General features: G+C 43.8%; 1 protein-coding gene across 2 annotated transcripts in view; it reads left to right on the top strand.

Annotated features, from left to right (window-relative positions):
• The window catches only part of COL11A1 (collagen type XI alpha 1 chain), a 299,743-nt gene that overhangs the window by 167,645 nt on the left and 109,439 nt on the right, over positions 1-22,659 (top strand). For both annotated transcript variants that reach the window (XM_080648023.1, XM_080648024.1), the window contains 3 exons: positions 5,919-6,086; positions 8,735-8,948; positions 12,053-12,215. In XM_080648023.1, the coding sequence (XP_080504149.1) occupies positions 5,919-6,086; positions 8,735-8,948; positions 12,053-12,215 (545 nt within the window). The remainder of the gene's footprint in view (positions 1-5,918; positions 6,087-8,734; positions 8,949-12,052; positions 12,216-22,659) is intronic.

Here is a 22,659-nt window from a genome sequence, read left to right on the forward strand (position 1 = left end):
CCAGGATCGATTCTGGTGAAGGGCCTGTAGCTTGGTTGCGGGCTCCTCCCCATCCTGGGCCCTGGTCATGGCGAGAGCAGGAGGCAACCAATCGATGTGTTTGTCTCACGTGGATATTTCTCTCTGTCTTTCCCTCTCTCTCTCCACTCTCCCTAAACATCAATGGGAAAATGTCCTCGGGTGAGGATTAACAACAACAAGAAAGAAAACCAGGGGAAACAGTGAAGTGGCTATTGCAGTGCCACACAGGGCCCTGAGATCCCACTCTTCCAGGGATAAGCAGTGGCAGCGAAGCCAGGAAAAGGGTTTCGAACAAAATGCTCTTCTGATTGGATCCATCTGACGAGCGAATCAGGACTTGCGCCATCTCTGTTGGCAGCATAGAAACAATTAAAGTATTTAGGGCATTTAGGATTTGCCCTGACTATGGAAATTTCACTTCTTGTAGAAATACTGAGTTCACTTAAAATAAATGTCTACTTGTAACCTTTAAACAGTTGCAGTTTAGGTAATAAAAAATGAAGAATAGTTTCCCTGTGTGTGCGCACACGCATGCGTGTATAAAACCTTAGAGCAGTGGTTCTCAACCTTCCCAATGCCGAGACCCTTTAATACAGTTCCTCATGTGGTGGTGACCCCCAACCATAAAATTATTTTTGTTGCTACTTCATAACTGTAATTTTGCTACTGTTATGAATTGTAATGTAAATATCTGTGTTTTCTGATGGTCTTAGGCGACCCTGCTAGCGGTTCTCAACCTGTGGGCCGCTGCTGTAGAGCCTGGGACCATCGGAAAACACCGATGTTAGAAAGGTTGAGGACCACTGCCTTAGACCCATATTATAAGAATTTGTTAAATGCTATGATGATGAGATCGAATAAAAGGCAGATTTCAAAGCGGCTTAATTTATTATTGATTTTACTTGAAAGGAAAAATAAAAACTTTAAGACTTGGTTCACTGAGCTACATTTTGGTGGCTTTAGAAAAATAATCCAGTTGACATCTCTGTTAGATGTCCCTATTTTTAACTGGTTTTTGAAGAACTTCATACTGTGCGTCTCCACAAAGAACCCCTCCAGGAGGACAAGGAGAGCCGTTGGCTGAGTCCGGCGAAGGGAGTGTGTTTCCATCACATTGGGCTCGCAGTAGGCAGGGATCGGAGCGAGACCCTGCCCTTGGAGAGGGTCACCCCGCGAAGAGATCGTTGGGGAGAAGGAACGGTGTGGTTCATTTTATGTCTTGTTTACCTACATACAGTTGGGACCGTGACCATGGGGCCGCCGCCTTTTCTTCTCAGAAGAATGACAGCCTTTATGGCTGTGTCCATGTCTCCCCGGAGTCTTTCAGCTCTTCAGATGTACTTTTCCTAATGGCTTCCGAGCAAGAAGATAAGATAACGCAAACAGATAAGGTGCTGTGGCTTTCCGAAGCAGTCTCCTCTGGAGGAACCCTACACCTGCAGCAGCACCGAGTTCAGCGTGAAGCCAATGTAAACGTCAGGTGTCCAAGACGGGCCTCCAGATCGTTCTGGTGTCTGATAGTCCCGGTTTCCGTCTCGTTACGCAGCGTTTTTATTTCTAGGGTACAGCCAGGAGTTCGGGGGAATGGGAAAAGCCTGGATTGGATGTTTGCTTTCTGGTTCCCAGTTCCTTCCTCTGCACAGTGGGGATCAGAACAGAGCCCCGAATGGCGTGTAGGGTTCCAGCCTGAGATCAGTTCAGCCCAGGGGTTGGCACATACTAGACCAGGGGTGGGCAAACTTTTTGACTCGAGGGCCACAATGGGTTCTTAAACTGGACCGGAGGGCCGGAACAAAAGCATGGATGGAGTGTTTGTGTGAACTAATATAAATTCAAAGTAAAGGAGCGGAGGGGAGAGCAAGAGAACCCTCTGCTCTTTCGGCTCCGCGGGCCGGATAGAACAGCCGAACGGGCCGGATCCGGCCCGCGGGCTGTAGTTTGCCCACGGCTGTACTAGACTCTCTGGACATGGCGGTTTATAGTTATTGTGGTCTGAGTTCTGTCGTTGCAGAAAAGTGAGGATGCTCAGGTGTCCCGTTGGCCTAAAATCTCGGCCATCACCAGCAGGGCTATCGTAAAAAAATGTTCTTCACTGCTATTATTTTTCTCCACGTATTCCAAGGCCGAGCTAAAACGTATCAGATTTGATAGAGGTAATGATCCCTTGGAAACACCTGATTTCCATAGGGAAAAGGTGTTTTTAAAACTATTTGAAACACTGTGCGTGTACTCTACTGGATTACATGTTGATGTTCATTCAGACGCTTGATGGAATAAGTAGACGTCTTTATTATGAGAGGAAAGTACATTAGTTATACCATCAAAGGCAAAGTACATAAAGCTCATTCACAGGTTTGTACACATCGAAGTCAGTACCGCCCAGGATTTAATTAACTGAGGGCATGACCGGATGTGCACTGCTCACAGGCATGCCATCGCTCATGGGTAGATTCTAGAACAGACTGGCCGTTATTGTAAGAAATATGAATGGAAATTGTAATTTCCAAAGAACACCATGGTAGCAGTCACTCTCTAGGTTCTGAGTGTGATAAATTGTGGTGATGATATTTCCTGACTCCAAAGTAAGCCCCAATTTCATTCTCATTAAGTCCTACCAGAAATAGCGAATGTATGTTTTGAAATTTGATGATGATGCTATTTTTTTTTAACTAACAACTGAAAGTTCTCAAAGCAATAATAATTGGTTCTCACTTTCAACCAGAACTGATTTCTTTCCCGTCTGAACAAAACAGGGCTTTGCAAAATCTACTTCAATGGAGATACTGCCTCCTACTTACTTACTAGGGCATAAACAGAGTCTTTTTCATTAGAATCTACATACGTGCAGTAAGAAGATGTCTCAGACTCACTGATACACTGGCTGGCACATGGCCTTCTCTGAAATTTATAACTTTTGAATAAACATAGAGAGCCAATAGAATGTAAGCATATTGAATAATACGATTCTGAAGTCTGCTTTTATCACAACGCTTACAGCTCATGATTGCTGGTTTTACTTGCTCAGTGAATTAAATGAGACTTGGTGGTGGACCAGGAAATTGGAAGGTCTAAAAATATTCATTTGTCCTTTTATGCCTGGCTTTCTTCATAGAGTGCTTTGTTTTGAAGGTTCATCTATGTTGTAGCGTGTATCAGAACTTCATTCCTTCTTATGGCTGACCCATGTTCTAGCGCATGAATATACCACATTCTGTTCACATATTGATCTAAACTTGGGTTATTTCCACGTTTTGACTATTGGGAATAGTGTAGCAATGACCATTGACATACAGGTATCTGTTTAAGTCCCAGCTTTCAACATTTTGGGTATATCTCTCAGAGTGGAATTGCTTGGTCATATGGTACTTCTATGTTTAGTGTTTTGAGGAATATTTTATGATTCCACTTATGTGAAATATTTGAAAATAGGCAAATTCATACAGACAGAAAGTGGAGTAGAGGTTACCAATGGCTTGGAGGAGGGGGAAATGGGGAGTTATTGCTTAATGGATCTAGAGTTTCTGTCTGGGGTGCTGAAAAAGTTTCGGAAATAGTGGTGATGGTTGCACAACAATGTGAATATAACCATGCTACTCAACTGTACACTTTAAAGTGGCTAAAGTGGCAACTTTGATGATATATATAATCATGACATATATAAATGAACTAGAGGCCCAGTGCACGAAATTCATGCACGGGGGTGTGTGTCCCTCAGCCCAGCCTGCACCCTCTCCGATCTGGGACCCCTCGAGGGATGTCCGACTGCCCGTTTAGGCCCAATCCTACCAGGATTGGGCCTAAACGGGCAGTCGGACATCCCTCTCACAATCCAGGATGGCTGGCTCCCAACTGCTCACCTGCCTGCCTTCCCAATTGCCCCTAACCGCTTCTGCCTGCTAGCCTGATCACCCCCTAACCACTCCCCTACCAGCCTGATTGATGCCTAACTGCTCCCCTGCCAGCCTGTTTGTCCCTAACTGCCCTCCCCTGCAGGCCTGAGCCCTCCCCCAACTGCCTTTCCCTGCAGGCCTGGTCGCCCCCAACTTCCCTCCTCTGCCAGCCTGGTCACCCCTAACTGCCCTCCCCTGCAGGCTTGATCGCCCCCAACTGTCCTCCCTTGCAGGCCTGGTCCCTTCCAACTGCCCTCCCTTGGAGGCCTGGCCCCTCCCAACTGCCCTCCCTTGCTGGCCATCTTGTGGTGGCCATCTTGTGTTCACATGGGGGCAGCCATCTTTGACCATATGGGGGCAGCCACCTTGTGTGTTGGAGTGATGGTCAATTTGTATATTACTCTTTTATTAGATAGGATAGAGGCCTGGTGCACGGGTGGGGGCCAGCTGGTTTGCCCTGAAGAATGTTCTGGATCAGGGTGGGGGTTCCCTTGGGGCGTGGGGCGGCCTGGGCAAGGGGCCTGTGGTGGTTTGCAGGCCGGTCATGCCCCCGGCGACCCAAGCAGAGGCCCTGGTATCTGGGATTTATCTTCTATAATTGAAACTTTGTAGCCTTGAGCGGAGGCCAAGGCAGGCCAGGGCTGCAGGAGCTTGGCTTCCTCCATCTCCGGGGGCAACTCAAGCCTCCTGCTCTCTCCAGCTCCGTGGCTGCAGCCATTTTTGTTGGGATTTATTTATCTTATATAATTGAAACTTTGTAGCCTTGAGTGGAGTTCAGGGCCAGCCAGGGTGTGCGGAAAGCTTGGCTTCCTCCATTGCCGGGGAAACCCAAGCCTCCTGCTCGCTCCGTGGCCACAACCATCTTGGTTGGGTTAATTTGAATACTCGCTCCTGATTGGCTGGTGGGCATGGCTTGTGCGTGGAGCAGAGTGATGGTTAATTTGCATATTACTCTTTTATTAGATAGGATAGTATAGTATACCAAAACTAGTGAATCGGACACTTTAAATTGCCTGGTATGTGAATTATATTCCAATACAGCTGTTAACAGCATCATGGTTATCTGAAGGGGAAGTTTAAGGTTCCAAACTTATTTTCTCCTGACCACCTCATGGCAGCAGGGGGCAGCTGGAATGAACTGGATTTGGGAAATTTATGCTTCTGCCAACAAATAGGCCTGACCCTACACCCTGAGACTACACAAAAGGGGGAAGGGCAGGATTACTCATCTCCAGGGACTTTAAATATCGAAGCATGAAGCAATGTCCGTGCAGTTACTTTGGCAAATGTCGGTGGTGAAAATCAGCAAATTATACATCCATATGTTCATACAGGCACACACGACACAGATGCACACATATCCACCAAGTGTAGGCTTCTATAAAGCACTTTGCGAATAACGAATAGCACAACACACGCAAAGCAAGGGCATTGCGTTCTGTTACTATTCTTTACTGTCTTATCTTTGTGCAGACAGCGTGACTTAGTAACTGCTCATTGGCAGCATTTATGCATAACATTTATTCTGAGTTTGAATCTTCAAAATCACCTTTGTTTACATTATGAATAGTTGAATAGTAAATCTGCTAGAAGTTAATAGAGCATTACAGATGCTGGCTTTCACTCCAGTGCCAAACAATGCAATTGTTTAGAATAATTAAAGATTTTATAAGTTGAAGTTGTGGTGCATCAGAATGTCTGCAAAGTCATATTAAATTCTAAATCTATATACACACATGCATAAATATTTATATAAAAGTAAATATTCTGCTTTGCTCTGGCGTCGTTTGGTTCCTGCTAGAGATCTTTTGTATTTGGGAATGTTTTGGTTTATTCTTTACCTGCTTCCCCACTCCTCAGCTCCCCACCCAAATGTTAGGGAAGAGGACAGGTGATAAACAAATTCTGTAGGTGGAACTGCGAACGATTTCCTCTTAAAAAATACTCATTTTTATATTCGATTGTTTTGTTCAATTACATTTTTCTTATTTTTAACTTATTTTTCAGCTGCTCCAGTTGATGTACTAAAAGCTCTAGATTTTCACAATTCTCCAGAGGGAATATCAAAAACAACGGGCTTTTGCACAAACAGAAAGAATTCGAAAGGGTCGGATACTGCTTACAGAGTTTCAAAGCAGGCTCAGCTCAGCGCCCCGACAAAACAGCTCTTTTCAGGTAAGTTCACTGCATTACTATGGCTACCGCTATGTTACTTCTCACTATTTCTTTTTATCCTACTTTATAATGCACAGTTATGGTAGGGAACATGTCATCTATAACAATAAAAGCATAATATGCTAATTAGACCAGACAGCCGAACGAGCTTCCAGACGTCATCCCGATGCCTTCTGGATGAAGCTGTGGTGGCGGGGGCCAAGGCAGAGGCAGGCAAGTGGTCAGGGCGATGAGGCAGGCAGTCAGAGGTGTTAGGGGCGATCAGGCAGGCAGCCAGAGTGGTTAGGGGCGATCAGGCAGGCAGGTAGGCGAGTGCTTAGGAGCCAGCGGACCCGGATTTCGAGAGGGTACAGGCCGGGCTGAGGAACCCCCCTCTCCCATGCACGAATTTCGTGCACCAGGCCTCTAGTTTTTATATATCAGACAGCAAATAGGTGGTGGCCACCAAGGCAACAAGGAAAATAATGATTTTAAATATATATTTTTATTGATTTCAGAGGGGAAGGGAGAGGGAGAGAGAGAGATAGCAACATCAATGATGAGAGAAAAAAATCATTGATTGGCTGCCTCCTGCACGCCCCCTACTGGGGATCGAGCCCACAACCCGGGCATGTGCTCTGACAGGGAATCAAACTGTGACCTCCTGGTTCATAGGCTGACACTCACCCACTTGAACTACGCCAGCTGGACTAATAATGATTTAGTAATTGCCAGTTTTAACTCAGCACATTCACAGAAGGTATGCTTATGAGCAAACCTAATAAAGCTATTTTATTTCAAGATGACAAAACTTGAAGCCAACATTATGTGCAGCTCACTTTTGCAGAATTTACTTATTGGGGAGCACGGAACAACTCCACCTTTTATGCCTACCCATGTACAATTTCACCTACTCGGTGGTTTCAGTTCTGCTGTTGAACTACATTCGTAGGGAATTCTCTCTGACATAGTCAGTTGCGAACAATTTTGAACAGTTTTATTTTTTAAAAATTTTTCTTATACAAACGTTTTCTTCCTGACATATATATATATATATATATTTTCCAAGAAAAACGATTTTAAATATGTTACATTAACAGTTTTAATTAGCATCTTCTAGTCTAGACTCTAATACTGCGACCCTTTAATACAGTTCCTCATGTTGTGGTGACCCCCAACCATAAAATTATTTTCGTTGCTACTTCATAACTGTAATTTTGCTACTGTTAATGAATCGTCATGTAAATATCTGTGTTTTCCGATGGTCTTAGGCGACCCTGCTAGCGGTTCTCAACCTGTGGGTCGCCTAAGACCATCGGAAAACACAGATATTTACATTACGATTCATTAACAGTAGCAAAATTACAGTTATGAAGTAGCAACGAAAATAATTTTATGGTTGGGGGTCACCACAACATGAGGAACTGTATTAAAGGGTCGCGGCATTAGGAAGGTTGAGAACCACTGTTCTAGAGAGAGACTAGGGTGGGTTGCCCAGGTTAGATTGACATTAAACCCTGATTTTTTTTAGATAACTATATTTTCTTTTTTAACCATAATCTTCTAGGTTATTGCTCTATTTTAAATTGGGAAATACCTTTATAACTAACAGCTTTTACTCATTAGTTAGAAAGTGACAGTATTCAAAGGTACTGCTGTACAGATTGGGTGATTAAATTGTAATTTTTTAAGTCTGATATAAATATGTTATTTCCTAAAATTCCCCTTCCTCTCTCTGTGTAGACTTTATTTTATATACCTTTTCTTTGCTTAACTGTATGGAATATGTTTATGCCGTTCATTTAACTAATACACTCATTGACTAAATGCTTTCTAAGCACTGACACAGCTCTTCCCCCGGGCAGGGTATGAGGGATATGATGGTGGGGGAGGGGAGAAGGAGACAGTCTGCCCTCTTGAACTTACCATGAAATTGGCCAGGTGTCTAACAGCTCTGATTTATAATGACTTAAGCTTTTTTTATTAGTGGAACTGTGCTGTGTGATAGGAAAAACTGATCAGAAACTCTGGCTTTCCAAAGGGTGGCTGAAAGAATGTATTGACACCGTGTTCGTACCCTGCCTCTTTAGAGAGACGATGGATGGCCTCAGACGAGGCAAAGGCAGCAAACACAAACTTGGCACCGAAAGTGGGACTTGAGTGCTTGAAAAGTGGCCGCTGTGCTTGACACTGTACTTGGCATCATGACCTTACTTCCTGGCTTTTTATTTAATTTTATTTAATTACTGTGCTTTACGTGAGTGGCTTTAAACTTGATAGAGCTTAGACAACTATGGCAGAAAAAGCTCAGCAGAGATTCTTCTCTATTTGTTGTTAATGTTTTAAATGGATTTGAGAGGGTGGCGGGGGGAGGAAGAGAGAGAGGAAAAAGCATGGCTTTGTTGACCTCCTTGTTTATGCATTCATCGGCCGATCCCCATATGTGCCCTGACCAGGGGTCGAACCCCCAACCTTGGTGTATCGGGACGTGGCTCTAAGCAGCCGAACTACCTGGCCACGGTCCCCTCTGTTTGCTTTTAAACCTGTGTTGTTATCACTGAGTGAACTTAGGGGACTTACTAAGGCTACACAGAAAGTTGGCCAATAAGGGGGTGATCCAGGAGCAATTTGGAAATTCGGAATCTGACTCTTTGGACTTTTCTTCTCAGGAGGAACTTTCCCCGAAGATTTTTCAATACTATTTACAGTAAAACCCAAAAAAGGAATTCAGTCTTTCCTCTTATCCATCTACAATGAGCACGGCATTCAGCAGATCGGCGTTGAGGTCGGGAGGTCGCCCGTCTTCCTGTTTGAAGACCACCTGGGGAAGCCGGCCCCCGAGGACTACCCGCTGTTCCGCACGGTCAACATCGCCGATGGCAAGTAAGTGCTCCGTCGCCCAGTGTCTCAGCCCAAAGCAGTCCTTGGGCTTGGCTAATCCAGCAAGTGTTTAAGGGCACGGCACAGCTTTCTCCAGCCCAGCGAGAGGGCCGGGGAGAACACGCTAACGTGTCCAACCTGGCATAGTGTACAGCCTGGGCAGGCAAATAATGAACAATAAAGAATGACTAATAAGCCCTGGCTGGTTTGGCTCAGTGGATAGAGCATCAGCCTGCGGACGGAAGGGTCCCAGGTTCAATTCCGGTCAAGGGCACATGCCCGGATTGCAGGCTCGATCCCCAGTAGGAGGGCATGCAGGAGGCAGCTGATCAATGAGTCTCTCTCATCATAGATGTTTCTATCTCTCTCCCTCTCCTTTCCTCTCTGAAATAAATAAAAATATATTTTTTAAAAAAATGACTAATAAATAGTATGTCAGGTGGTGATACCTGGGAGAGAGAAATGAGCAGGGGAGAGTTTAGAGAATGGGGGGAGAGGTGCACTTTTAAGAAGTGGGCTCGTGCCGAAACCGGTTTGGCTCAGTGGATAGAGCGTCGGCTTGCGGACTGAAGGGTCCCGGGTTCGATTCCGGTCAAGGGCATGTACCTTGGTTGCGGGCACATCCCCATTGGGAGGTGTGCAGGAGGCAGCTGATCGATGTTTCTCTCTCATCGATGTTTCTAGCTCTCTATCCCTCTCCCTTCCTCTCTGTAAAAAATCAATAAAATATATTTAAAAAAAAAAAAAAGAAGTGGGCTCAGGCAAAACCTCACTAGGACAGAGACTTGTGAAGGAGATGGGGCAAGTCACGCTGAGGATCGAAAGGCTGCTATTCCAGGAGGAGGGGGAGCAGATCCAGGGGTGGCTGGGTGGTCCAAGCGAGGTCCAGGTGGCAGCCTGCCAGGAGCAGGGCCGGACTTTGGGGATGAACAGCCACATGTGGCCAGATGCTCTAGTACGTTGCTGTGCTGTTAGCACTTTGCGCTCTATTCCGAGTGAGATGGGAAGCCATTGTAGACGTTCTGAGCAGAGCAGTGGTCTCCTTACCAATGGTCTCCTTACCATGTATCAGTCAGATGAAGACGGAGGAACATTGGAAGGAAGCCTTACGTAATACTTGGCTTGCGCTACATACTTTTCTAAACACTTCATACACAGTTAATCTTCACAGCTCTTTGAAGAAAGTGATGGTAATGACCCATTTGACAGATAAGGCAACAGAGAAGTTAGGTCCCTTGCACGAGATCATATATTTGGAAAGTGGCAGAGACAGGTCATAGTTTTAGCCAATGGCTGACATGAGGGCAGACTCTCCAATAACACACCATTCTTCTGAAAATCATGCTGAATTCCGAATTCTGTGCCGTCAACATGGTCTCTCACTCAGAGAGCAGTTAATTCCAATAAATGCTTATGACTTTTAACAATTGAAATCGTAAGTATTTTCGGTTCATGGAAAGCACATCCCTAGTGAGAATGGTTGAAGCCAGGACAGGGGCATCTTGGCGGAATCGTGTGTAAATTTCACCCTCACGGTATGAGAGCTTCCTCCGTGTAAATCTTTGCTCAATTCAAACCAGGCAGACCCCTGTGCTCGCTGAACGGGCTGTGGCAAGACCAGAGGTTCTGTGTGTGTGGAAATACGCTTGGCCCTCATCCGTAGCCCTGCCAAGTCACATTTTACGAAGGCTTCTGCAATTTTAAGGATCTAATCGTAGACGTTTCTGGAATATTAATCTAGCACTTTTCATTTGGAAAAAAAAAAAAAAGAAAAGAAAATATAAGCCAGAGCGGCTTGCACCATTAGTGAGCTTCACCCAGTGGTTATGGCAGCACCGGCATCTGCTAACGGAACCCACCATGGTACAGGACGAGGCGGGCATGCGCGTCTCCAAAGGGCTGGTCATCTCTCCCCTCCCCTCCGCCTGTCATTGTGCCCTGAATTAGCCCCCCCCTCCCCCCCACATGCAGACGCTGCTGGCTTTCAGCGTCCCCACCTCCTGCCAGCCCGGGGAAAAAGGAGAGAGATTGTCTCCGCCTTGGCTCCAGCCCACCGGAGTGATCTATAACTGTCTTGAAATTAAAATGGAAAAATAAAACGAAAGCACTTGAAATAGACGTGAAACAGACTAAAGACAGAGAAGCACATTGTGTCCTACAGTGAGGACGTCCCGGGGCCGCCACTCAGTGAGAGGACAGACCCCTTCGCAGCCAGCCTCGGGGGACGCGGGAGGGGACGCTGTTTTCTTTCTCAGTGGAATCCCACTTTGGAAGAAAGCATTTCCCTACATGGAAACGATGACTTACCCCCTCTCCCACCCCCGGTCTCTTAGCAGATACCCCCATCGGGACAAGATGAAGCTTTTGTTGCCACACACACAGGGAAGGCCCAGTGGCACTCCTTATCAGCAGGGATAGCAGGGCTGCTGAGCATCCTACCTGCTGAGCATCCATCCTGCTGAGCATCCTGCCTGTGTCCCGGGGCACTTAGCACCTTCCTGGTAAACAGCGAGCCTCTCTCTGGCACCATTTCAGCTCACTTTCCCAATTTCAAATGCACTGCATTTTTTTAAAATACATTTTTATTGATTTCAGAGAGGAGGAGAGAGAGAGAGAGAGAGAGAAACATCAATGATGAGAGAGAATCATTGATTGGCTGCCTCGTGCATGCCCCTTATTAGGAGCCGAGCCTGCAACCTGGGCGTGTGCCCTTGACTGGAATCGAACCCAGGACCCTTCAGTCAGCAGGCTGAGGCTCTAACCCAGGGGTGGGCAAACTTTTTAACTCGAGGGCCACAATGGGTTCTTAAACTGGACCGGAGGGCCGGAGCAAAAGCATGGATGGAGTGTTTGTGTGAACTAATATAAATTCAAAGTAAAGGAGCGGAGGGGAGAGCAAGAGAACCCTCCGCTCTTTCGGCTCCGCGGGCCGGATAGAACAGCCGAACGGGCCGGATAGAACAGCTGAACGGGCCGAATCCGGCCCGCGGGCCGTAGTTTGCCCACGGCTGCTCTAACCACTGAGCAAAAACGTACTTTCATGTGAGCGATGGCTCAGCCACCAGGTCTTGGGAGCTTCCACGAGGATTACTGTTGGGCTTTTGCAGGTGGCATCGGGTAGCCATCAGCGTGGAGAAGAAGACGGTGACCATGATTGTGGACTGTAAGAAGAAAGCCACCAAACCGCTGGACAGAAGCGAGCGAGCGATCGTGGACACCAACGGGATCACGGTGTTCGGCACGAGGATTCTGGATGAGGAGGTGTTTGAGGTGAGGACGGACCAGACTCTATTCCCAGCTGGCCCCGGCTGAGGCAGGTGCGCCGTTAACGGCAGGCACCCCCAAGAAGCGCCCGCAGTGAGGCTGGCCGCTCGCTCCACGGGGTGACCTACTTTCGTCCCCTGTGGGCGCAGCGCTGATGTCTTCCATTGTCGGGCGAGAGAATGAGTGGACAATGGCGACCCGAGCGCCTGGGAAACATTGACAGAGATTGGGTGAAGCGAACACAGGCACGCTATTCTCCGGGGAGGGGCCGTGGCTCTGCTCTTAGTGCCTGCTATTCTTTCCCTTAGAGAAAAGGACATTTTCTCCACTTCCTTCTCCGGGAGGTGAATTCAGAACAATGTGCAGGTCAGATATTCTGCTTTCCTCGGTTCTTTGTGAAGGTTTGCGAGGCACAAGAGAGATGGCAAAGGGAGCCTTACGTTGTCCAAAGACCTTTTTAAAAATGATGTGAAGGTCCTGGTGGAAGCTTGCTGCCGATGATAATTCCCCAGTTAGAGCCTCCCAGTCTTTCTGTTAACCCTCCGGGCCCGGCACCGTAGCTGGTGCTTTCTGGGTCCTTCAGTTCATGGTGAGCCAAACAGGCCGGGGCCTGGCCCCCTGCGGGGCGCACGCCTGAGACCTCATCGTTACTCTGATGGCTGTTTGTGCACAATCTCCACGTCACTTCCTTTCCAAAGTGGAACAGAGTGAAGCTGTGCAACATATTACAGGTTAATAGACAAGTTTTCCATGGAAGAGACACTGTATTTTGTTGATGTGTGAATCTGTATGTCACATATATGTGCATACACATATGTATCCACACATACACACAGATGGTTATTTTTATAAAAAGAACAGTGTAACTTCGGAGTGTCAGTCTTGCATTCCTGTGCTTATATACCTCACCCGTGGCATCTATGATAATAAAAGTGTAATAATAAAAGTGTAATATGCTAATTAGGCTGGATGTCCTCCAGGACGAAGCCGGGGCTGCCAGGGAAGCCCGGGGCCCGGGTGCCAGGGGGAAGCCAGTGCCGGCAGCCGGGGGAAGGGAGGCCGACTCTTGTCGTGCATCGGGCCTCTAATAGTTTAATAATAATTGATATTGGCGACATTTTCAGGTTATTTGTTTGGGATTCCATGTGTTTTGCATATTCTCCCCTGGTATTTATCTAAGCCCTAGCTTCTAAACACAGTGTTTTAACACTTTACATCATACTGAGTGAAATCATAAATTGATCCAGGCACTATATAACCATATACTCTCACATCTTCCAGTATCATGCTTTGATTGCACACAAATATTACATATTGATTTATTAGAGGAATGGATATTGTAAACAAATTAATTTAATTTCTAGTCTTGCAAAGTTAAAAAAATTTTAAATGTATGTGTGTATATATATATATACATATACATATACATATATATATGTGTATATATATGTATATATATCTATAATTGGTTTTAAAGAGAGAGGAGGGAGAGGAAGAGAGAAACATTGATTGGTTCTCTCCCCTACGTGCACCGACAGGGTATCAAACCTGAAATCTAGGAATGTGCCCTGATTGGGAATCAAACCCGGGAACTTTGGGTGTACTGGGTGAAGCTTCAACTAACTGAGCCACCCAGCCATGGCGAAAAGTTTTATTTTAAGTGTAAACTAGTTTTACAGGCTAAATTTAATTTTGTAACACACACACCTTTTTCCATCAGAATAAAATTTTCTGATTCCTTTTGTGAAATTAATTCAGCATACCTGAATATGGTGTTAATATATCTTTTCCTAAAATTGACTCAACTATTTTTCAGTTCTTTTGGTTTTTACATTATGGTTCCTATCTAGACTTCGGAGTCATTGCAACTGAACGTGTAGAAATTAAACTAAAGCTGACAGGAGAGAGCAGTGGTACCCTGTATGCATTATTTTAGTGTTGGATCAGAGTTGTAATGAAGAAGAAGATGTAAACACACCAGCAATTCATTTTCACTTCTTTGGAAATAGTGTCATTTCAATTTAGACGCAAATTTGTTTAGTGTTTATAATTTTGTCTAATACCACCCTGCATTTATGGAATGGTACTATTCTGGCAAAAATGCTCAAAATGACCCTGTTTGAATTGCAATCTGAAGACTTTTAGGAACAAAATATTTAACAGATAAGAAAAAAAACTGAAAACATTTGTAAAATAATGACAGATTAGTTTATATGAAAATGCCCAAATGAATATATAGACCCATAATTCGGATTCTTTAATTTCAGTGTGGCAGAGGGAATATAAGAATTGATTCTGGAATGAGAAAAAGCTGATTTTGAATCTCAGCGTCTAGCTTAATCACGTTTCTCTGGGTTATTGCTTTATGTATGTTTTAATTTTATCGTTCTTCAAATGGAAATAGTAATGGAATCTCCCTTATACATATTTATTTTTTTTAAATGAGCTGATGTATATAAGGTGCTGAAAATACTGGAATGCATATGTATGGGTATATATTCTATGTTAATTTAATCATGCATTGATATACAGCAGTTTTCCTGTTGTACATTCTATGGCTTTTGGCAAATGCATTCACCAATGTAGTGTCTTATGAAGTAGTTTCACGTCCTAAAAATCTTCTGTGGTCTGCCTATTCATCTCTCCCTTACCCCTAAACTCCGGCATCCACTCATCTTTTCACTATCTCTGTGGTTTTGCCTTTTCCAAGGTGTCACATAGTTGGAATCCTGCAGTTTTCAGTCTTCAGATTGACTTCTTTCACTGAGTCATATGCATTCATGTCTCCTCCCTGTGCTTCATGGCCTGATAGCTCCTTGCTTTTCAGTAATGAATAGTATCCCGCTGTCCGGCTGTCACACAGTTTAGTAGGGCTTCTACTGAAGAGCATCTTGGTTGCTCCCAAGTTTTGGGAACTGTGAATTAAGCTGCTATAGACATCTGTGTGACGATCCTGTAGGATTTTATTCTTTAAATTCGTTAAAGGTGTGTTTTATGGCCCAGAATGTGGTCTTTCTTGGTGAATGTTCCATGTGAGATAGAAAAGAATGTGTGATTTGCTGTTGTTGGATGAAGTAGTCTATGGAATTCAATTATATCCACTTGATTGATAGTGTTGTTGAGTTCAACTATGTCCTTACTAATTTTTTGCAGCTGAATCTGTCCCTTTCTGGGAGAAGGTTGTTAAACTCTCCCATTATAATATTGGATTAATCACATTTTTCTTGGATTGTTTTAGTTTTTGCCTCACGTAGTTTTGATGTTCTGGGTTTAGGCACATACACATTAAAGGTAGCTGTTTTCTTGGACAGTTTTCTTCTTCATCATCATATAATGTCTCTGTTTAACCTGGATAACTTTCTGTGCTTTGAAGTCAACTTGAACTAAAATTAATATAGGCACTCTTACTTCCTTTGATTAGTGATAGCATGGTGTATCTTTCTCCATCCCTTTACTTTTAATCTATATGTCTTTCTATTTTAAGTAGGTTTCTTGTAGACATCATATACTTGGGTCTTGTTTTTTGATTCCCTCTGACAATCTCCCTGGGACTTGTTTTTTTGATCCATTCAGACAATATATATGTAGTTATTTCTAAGAGGGGATCTTATGGCTGGCATGTACAAATAGTCCTATGTATCTACATGACACATCTCAGACATGGCTTCTGACATGTCTCCCTTATCATGCTTTATTATATTCTGCACAGTGCTTAACACTCTTTAATTTTTCTTAGTTTCTCTTTTCCCATCTGGAATCTAAGCTCCAAGAGGGCAGGAGCTTTGTGCTATATATACCCAGTGTTTAGAATAGTGCCTTAAATTTATTATTGTCTAAATGAATGAATAAGCATACTTTTTAGCACTTATTAATTCAATGGGGTATAGCTCTTCTGTGGCAAGAAAGGAGACAAGAGGCCAGGTATGCTACCATTTTTCCAAGAGCTAGAAGTTGAAAACATACTTAAAAAAATAATAACAGAAAATTTCCCTTCCCTGGTGAAGGAAATAGTCCTACAATCCAGGAAGGGTAGAGAGTCCCAAACAAGATGAATCCAAAGAGACCCACACCAAGACACAACATAATTAAAATGCAAAAGGATAAAGACAAAGAGAGAATCTTAAAAGCAGCAAGAGAAAAGCAGTTAGTTACCTACAAAGGACCTCCTATAAGACAATCAGCTGATTTCTCAACAGAAACTTTACAGGCCAGAAGGGACTGGCAAGAAATATTCAAAGTGATGAAAACCAATGACCTACAACCAAGATTACTCTACCCAGCAAAGCTATCATTTGGAATCGAAGGACAGATAAAGAACTTCCCAGACAAGAAAATGCTAAAGGAGTTTATCACCACCAAACCAGAATTCCATGAAATGTTAAAGGGTCTTCTTTAATAATAATAATAATAATAAGAAGAAGAAGAAGAAGAAGAAGAAGAAGAAGAAGAAGAAGTAGAAGAAGAAGAAAGATCAAAATATGAACAATGAAATGGCATTAATACATGTCTATCAACAAGTAAATCTAAAAATCAAAATAAATGAAGAAAGCAGAACAGAAACAAGCTCATAGATGCAGAGAATATTTTGAGGGTTGCCAGATGGGAGGGTTTAGAGGATGGGTGAAAAAAGTGAAGAGATTTAGAAGTACAGATTGATAGTTACAGAATAGTCATGGGGATATAAAGTATAGCCTGGGGAATATGGTCAATAATATTCTCACAACTATGTGTGGTGTCACGTGGCTATGAGATTTATAGGCATGATCTCTTAATAAGTTATATGTCTAATCACTGGGTGTACATCTGAAACTAATGTAAGTCAACTGTAATTGAAAATTTTTAAATGGTTAAAAATAATGAACATGTAATTTAATTTATTATGTGGGGGGAAATAGAGCATTGCTGGTAAATATTTTTCAGTAAAAATCCTTGACTAAAAGTATAAGACAAATGTGCACTTTTGGTGGTCAAGTTTTATTCAACTTCAGGCAGTTTCTGTGATACTTGGTAAATAGCTGTTGAATTGGTAACACAGGAACGCTACCCATTTTCTTACAATTGGTTTCCCAAGCTGGTGTTGGTGAAATATAAGGACTGTGTGGGTAGCAGTTCTGTCTCTGATTACGTGGTTTCCCTCCTTCCGCGCAATCGATGATGCATTTTTCAGTTACATTAGGATTCTAAGCATCTTGGCAGCTGTCCTTTTCCACACAAAATTCTTGAGAGGAATCATTAACTGGATGGAATGTTGGAAGAGAAGAACTGCGATGAGAGCTAACGCCCCAGCAAATTCAGAAGTCTGGGTAGACAGGAAGCATCAGTTTCCAATTAGTCTTCTGGCAGTGGGAGTTGCTCCTTGAGAAGCCTGTGCCATGTGTAAGATTCAATGCCGGTCGTGTTCCTGAATATACACACAAAAACTCCTCCCGAGACCCCCATACCTTGAACAAAGCTCTGATATCAAAGGGGAACCGAAGCCTTAGCCGCCAGCGGACACCTTAGGGAAATACTCTAGAATTTTGTTAGGCAATGGCTTTGACAGTGGCGCATGCTGGGACCTGCTTAGCAAAATGCACCTTTCTTTCTTATATATTATACTTTCTTTCCTGATTGCCTTTCCTTATTGAATAATGACTTTAAGTCTCCTTAATCTCAATCTTTGGGAATTTATTTTTAGAACGTCCACAGATGGGTTGTCCAGCTGCATTTTTTAAGTTTTACAGGCTCCATATACACATTGCCTAGAAATTCGGTTTAAAGATGTATTCTCTGTGAATTGCCCTCAAATACCGAAATAATTATACCCAATAGGTACATACACTTTACACTTTAAAAATTGCTTAAGTACATATTAATTTTTATAGAAGCTATAGGAAATGCAAGACAAATAAATAATAGTGTTCTTAATTTCAGGTGTTGAAATCGAGGCTTGGAATGTGAATAAATTCATTGCCCGGGGATCCGTTTATCATGTGCCCACTGTGCCCAGGCTTATTCCAGAAAGGGAGGAAGCTTAGAGAACGGAACAGACAGGGCCTTGCTTTCTGAAGTCTGTATTTGAGTGCATTTTCTTTATTGAACAGTGGAGATTGGCTGAGTAAGTAGAGGATCCCAGACTAGAAACTGTACCTTTGTGCTCTGGTAGAAACTGTACTTTCCAGGCAAGTGACAGAGACTGATAATTTGAATCCTTAAACTTAGGACATGCATGAAGGCGAGATGCCAGGCGCTATCTCAAGGCCTCGAGCACAGCAGGGTTGTCGAAGAGCATTGTGTCCTAAAACGCTGTTTCGTTATAACTTGGGTGAGGCCCTGCGGGGACCTAACTCTCGAGCCCTTAGCTGGGTTTCCAGAGCCAGTTCTTAGGAATCAGCTGCTGGGTTGCACAGTTCAGAGGATGCCCACGCTGGCAACTGACTTCACCCAGGCACTGGGGGTCTCACAGAAAGATGAGGTGTTGAATCTGAAAATTCAGATGCCTCGGGCATGCCCGTAGACCTTGCTTGACGGTGCTCATGGCCAGGCAGGGGGGACAGTGTATGCAAGAGTAATTTGGAGTTTGTGCCAGTTCTAACCAACCTATTCAGTGGCTGGATAAGTTTCATTACTTCAACATTTTCCTGCCTTTCAACAGAGAGGAGAATAGTGGCATTGAGTCTAGAAAAAAAAAAATAAATAAAATAAAAAATAAATAAATAAATAAATAAATAAATAAATAAATAAATAAAAATCCAGACGCCTCACATTGACCTATGGACAAGTGGTCTTTAAGCAGTAAACCAATCTTGTAGGACACTTTTTCAATAAAGGTGATTTCTTACACAGGCATATAAAGCTAAATTTTTATTAACGTGTATCTCATAGAGTGTGATGTAATTATGAGAAAATAGAAATAGTTGAGCCTTATAGAGAATTATTGTTAGCCGGCTGGCATGGTTCAGTGGTTGAGCATCAACCTTTGAACCAGGAGGTCACCGTTCAATTCCAGGTCAGGGCGCATGCCTGGGTTGTGGGTTCGGTTCCCAGTGTGGGGCGTGCAGGAGGAAGCCGATCCATGATTCTCTCTCAGCATTGATGTTTCTATCTCTCTCTCTCTCTCTCCCTCTCCCTTCCTCTCTGAAATCAATAAAAATGTATTTAAAAAATAATAAAATGAAGAGTGAATGTGTCTGTATATAAAACAAAAATGAAAGCAAGCCAAACAAACATTGTTAGAATACATACATTCCGTCTTAGTTTGGAAAGGAGGGCACGCTATGTATCACTTATAGAACTGGTCTAATAACAACGCGGCCGGAACCTTTTGCAGTGCGCATGACATTCGGCAGAACCTCCTCAGCATAGGTGGGTTCTGTCAGGTTTTCTTACACATGCTTTGCTCTAGACCCATGTTCTCTGTAGGCAAACACGATCATGTAGACCTGGCTTCCACAGCTGCGCACGCAAGGTAATTGCATCAACTCAACTCTAAGCTTGGCAGGTCACTGGAGGAGGAGGTGGCTTTTCACACCTTATGTGTTCCAGATGCCAATTTCACTGGGTCACTTCACCTTTTCCAGCTGTGGAATTTTCGGTGACTATCGAAGCTAAATATGCACAGTTCCCTCAACCTGTCAGGATGCTTTTGTTTATCTGCCGACTGTCTCGCAGCCTGTCAGATGATTAACGGAAAAGCACTGGAAGATGCCTTCTGGGAGACGGAGAAGAGCAGATTTTTAACTGCACTTTCCAGCGACTTTTCAGTAGTGATTCTTATGGTTGAAGATGTGCCACCTGCAATGAGAATTTATGGTGGAAAGGTTGGCAGGATTCCATTTAATGAAGTCCAGTGCCTTGACTAAAATAGTAAGCGCTTAAGAAACCATAATTCTTTTCAAAAATATAGGATTTTAAAAGTACCGCATGCGTATATGAGATAGGCAACGTTCTTCTATCTCAGGGACATCTCCACCGGGTTCGGTATATTTTCTATAATTTAAGTATGGGATTATAGATTTCACTCTTGGAGAGGGCCACAGATATGATCTCTCAGTGTGTTCTTTTTACAAATGATGAGTGAGGTTGAGTGACTTGCATCATTCCAACTAGTTAATGGCAAACTGGGAGAAAATTCCAGAATCAGGATTTCTAATTGAAATCGTTCATGAGACCATTACTCAAGGAGGCCTCATTTTTTTATACAGCCTAATGAAGAATTCTGTATTCACATTTCTCGTGGTTATTTATGATTATTTATAATAATTCAGTCGTGGCTTCTCAGTGCTCTAAATTGATCAGTTGGTGTTGTCCACCTTAAAAAATGAAATAGGGGACTCTTCCCCCTCCCTACGTGGGAGTCTGTACTCGTTCTTTAATAAATCTCCACCTATGCTATAAAAAAAAAGAAAAGAAAAGAAATAACAACGGCCGTTAGCTACCCAGATTGAGTTTATTCAGAAATAGCAGAGGATTTGCAACTCGGGACAGCAAACTATGGGGAGACACAGGCAAGTAAGAGGAGACAAAGGATCATTTCTTAGCACTCAGGGTTAAGAGTCTTTAACATCTTAATGTCTTTACTTTCGTCAGGCCCTAAGTAACACCTGTTAATAAAATGTAGAATGCAGAGAAAGCTGGAGTAATTTTGAAGTTATTCAGAATGACCTCAGGAGTTCTGGGAATCCAGTTCCTGTTCTCAAATCTACAGGGCCTGGAATCTGAGTCAAATGGATATTCACTCAGGATTCTTCTGGGCTTTAGTATAATTAATAGGGTCATGACCCATAGATTCATGTCAAACTCGTTTCCTGTTTAATTAGACCCACGTGGAAACAGATTGTTTCAAGAGCAGAATACAGTTGACCCTTGAACAACGCCAGGGTTAAGGGCACCAACTCTCTGTGCAGTCAAAAATCCACGTGTAATTTTGACTCCCTCAAAACTTAGCTACTAATAGCTTAATATAGACAGGAAGCCTTACTAAGAATATAAACAGTCAATTTACACATATTTGGTATGTCAGGTGTACTATCTATATATATAAAAGGCTAATAGGCTAAGTCTCCCTCCTACTGTCCCACCGATCACTATGGATGTGCACTGACCACCAGGGGGCAGACACTCAACTCAGGAACTGCTGAGCTGCAGTGACTTGGCAGTGGAGGTTCTCGGATGATGCACCCTGAAGCCAGAGAGGAGGGAGCCTGATTCCTCGTGGGGCCGTGTGATTCCACCTTTGGCTGTGGGTTATGTTGTTGCTGGGGCACTGTTGCCCCAAATCTGGTTACTGCACACTTGTGTTTGCGTTCTACACCCTGTACCTCAGCAACTTTGCAGAGTGCCCTCTTGCACTCCGGGACCCCTCAGGGGATGTCGGAGAGCCGGTTTTGGCCCGATCCCCGCAGGCCAGGCCGAGGGATCCCCACCTGCTGGAGAGACCCCACAGACGTCCTTCGAGCCATGGCGCCACCCCAGGTGCAGCTGGCGGGGAAGGGACTGCGGGAGGTTGGCTCCAGGGCGTGTTCGGCCCTTCTCACCCAGTCCCGCACCGCCGGCCACCTTCTAATTAATTTCCTTTCAATGTGCACGAATCCATGCACCAGGTTACTAGTATACTATATTCTTACAATAAACTAAGTGAGAGGAAAGGAAATGTTACTGAGAAAATCATAAGGTTCATCTGAGAATTTTTAAAATTTGTCACAAATCTCCAAAAATGTTCTAACATATTTATTGAAAAAAAAAATCCACATCCAAGTGGACCCACACAGCTCAGACCTGTGTAGAAATACACCACACGTGATCTTGAGTAAGTCTTGCTCTAGACCAGTGGTTCCCAACCTTTTTTTGGCCATGCCCCACCTAGCATCTCTAACATCCTGATGCCTTCCCTCCCCTCCCCCCCACGCATGACATATACTATAGTTCTAATTATTCAAAAAATGAGCTCCTATTCACGTGGAGGAAGCCTAAAAGGCCATTAACTTGGTCTAAACAAGCTTCCAAAGAACATGGCATCCATGAAAGAGAAAAATAAAAGAACGAAAGGAGAATTGAAGTACTGAGGAAGAAATCACTAAGAAATGGTTAAAAAAATAATGATACTGTGAAGTTATATGAAAAAATAGCAAATAAAGTTTCAAAACATATATTAGAGAACTGAAATGCATGAATATGTCACAATATATATTTATATACTGTACTAGAGGCCCGATGCACGAAGATTCGTGCAAGAATGGGCCTTCCTTCCCCTGGCTGCCGGCACCGCCTTCGCTCTGGCCGGAGCCGCCTTTTCCCTCTGGCCCGGAACCGCCTTTCTGTCTTCCCACGCTGCCCAGAGGCCTGGAGTGGCTGGGGCGGTGCGGAACACCTGCGTCATTGCCATGGCGACGACGCAAGCATCCCGCCCCCAGCCGCTCAGTGCCTGTGTATGCAAATTAACCCACCATCTTTGTTGGGTTAATTTGCATAC

Source organism: Plecotus auritus (genome assembly GCF_963455305.1).
Source record: "Plecotus auritus genome assembly, chromosome: 12".
NCBI classification, from domain to species: Eukaryota; Metazoa; Chordata; class Mammalia; order Chiroptera; family Vespertilionidae; genus Plecotus; species Plecotus auritus.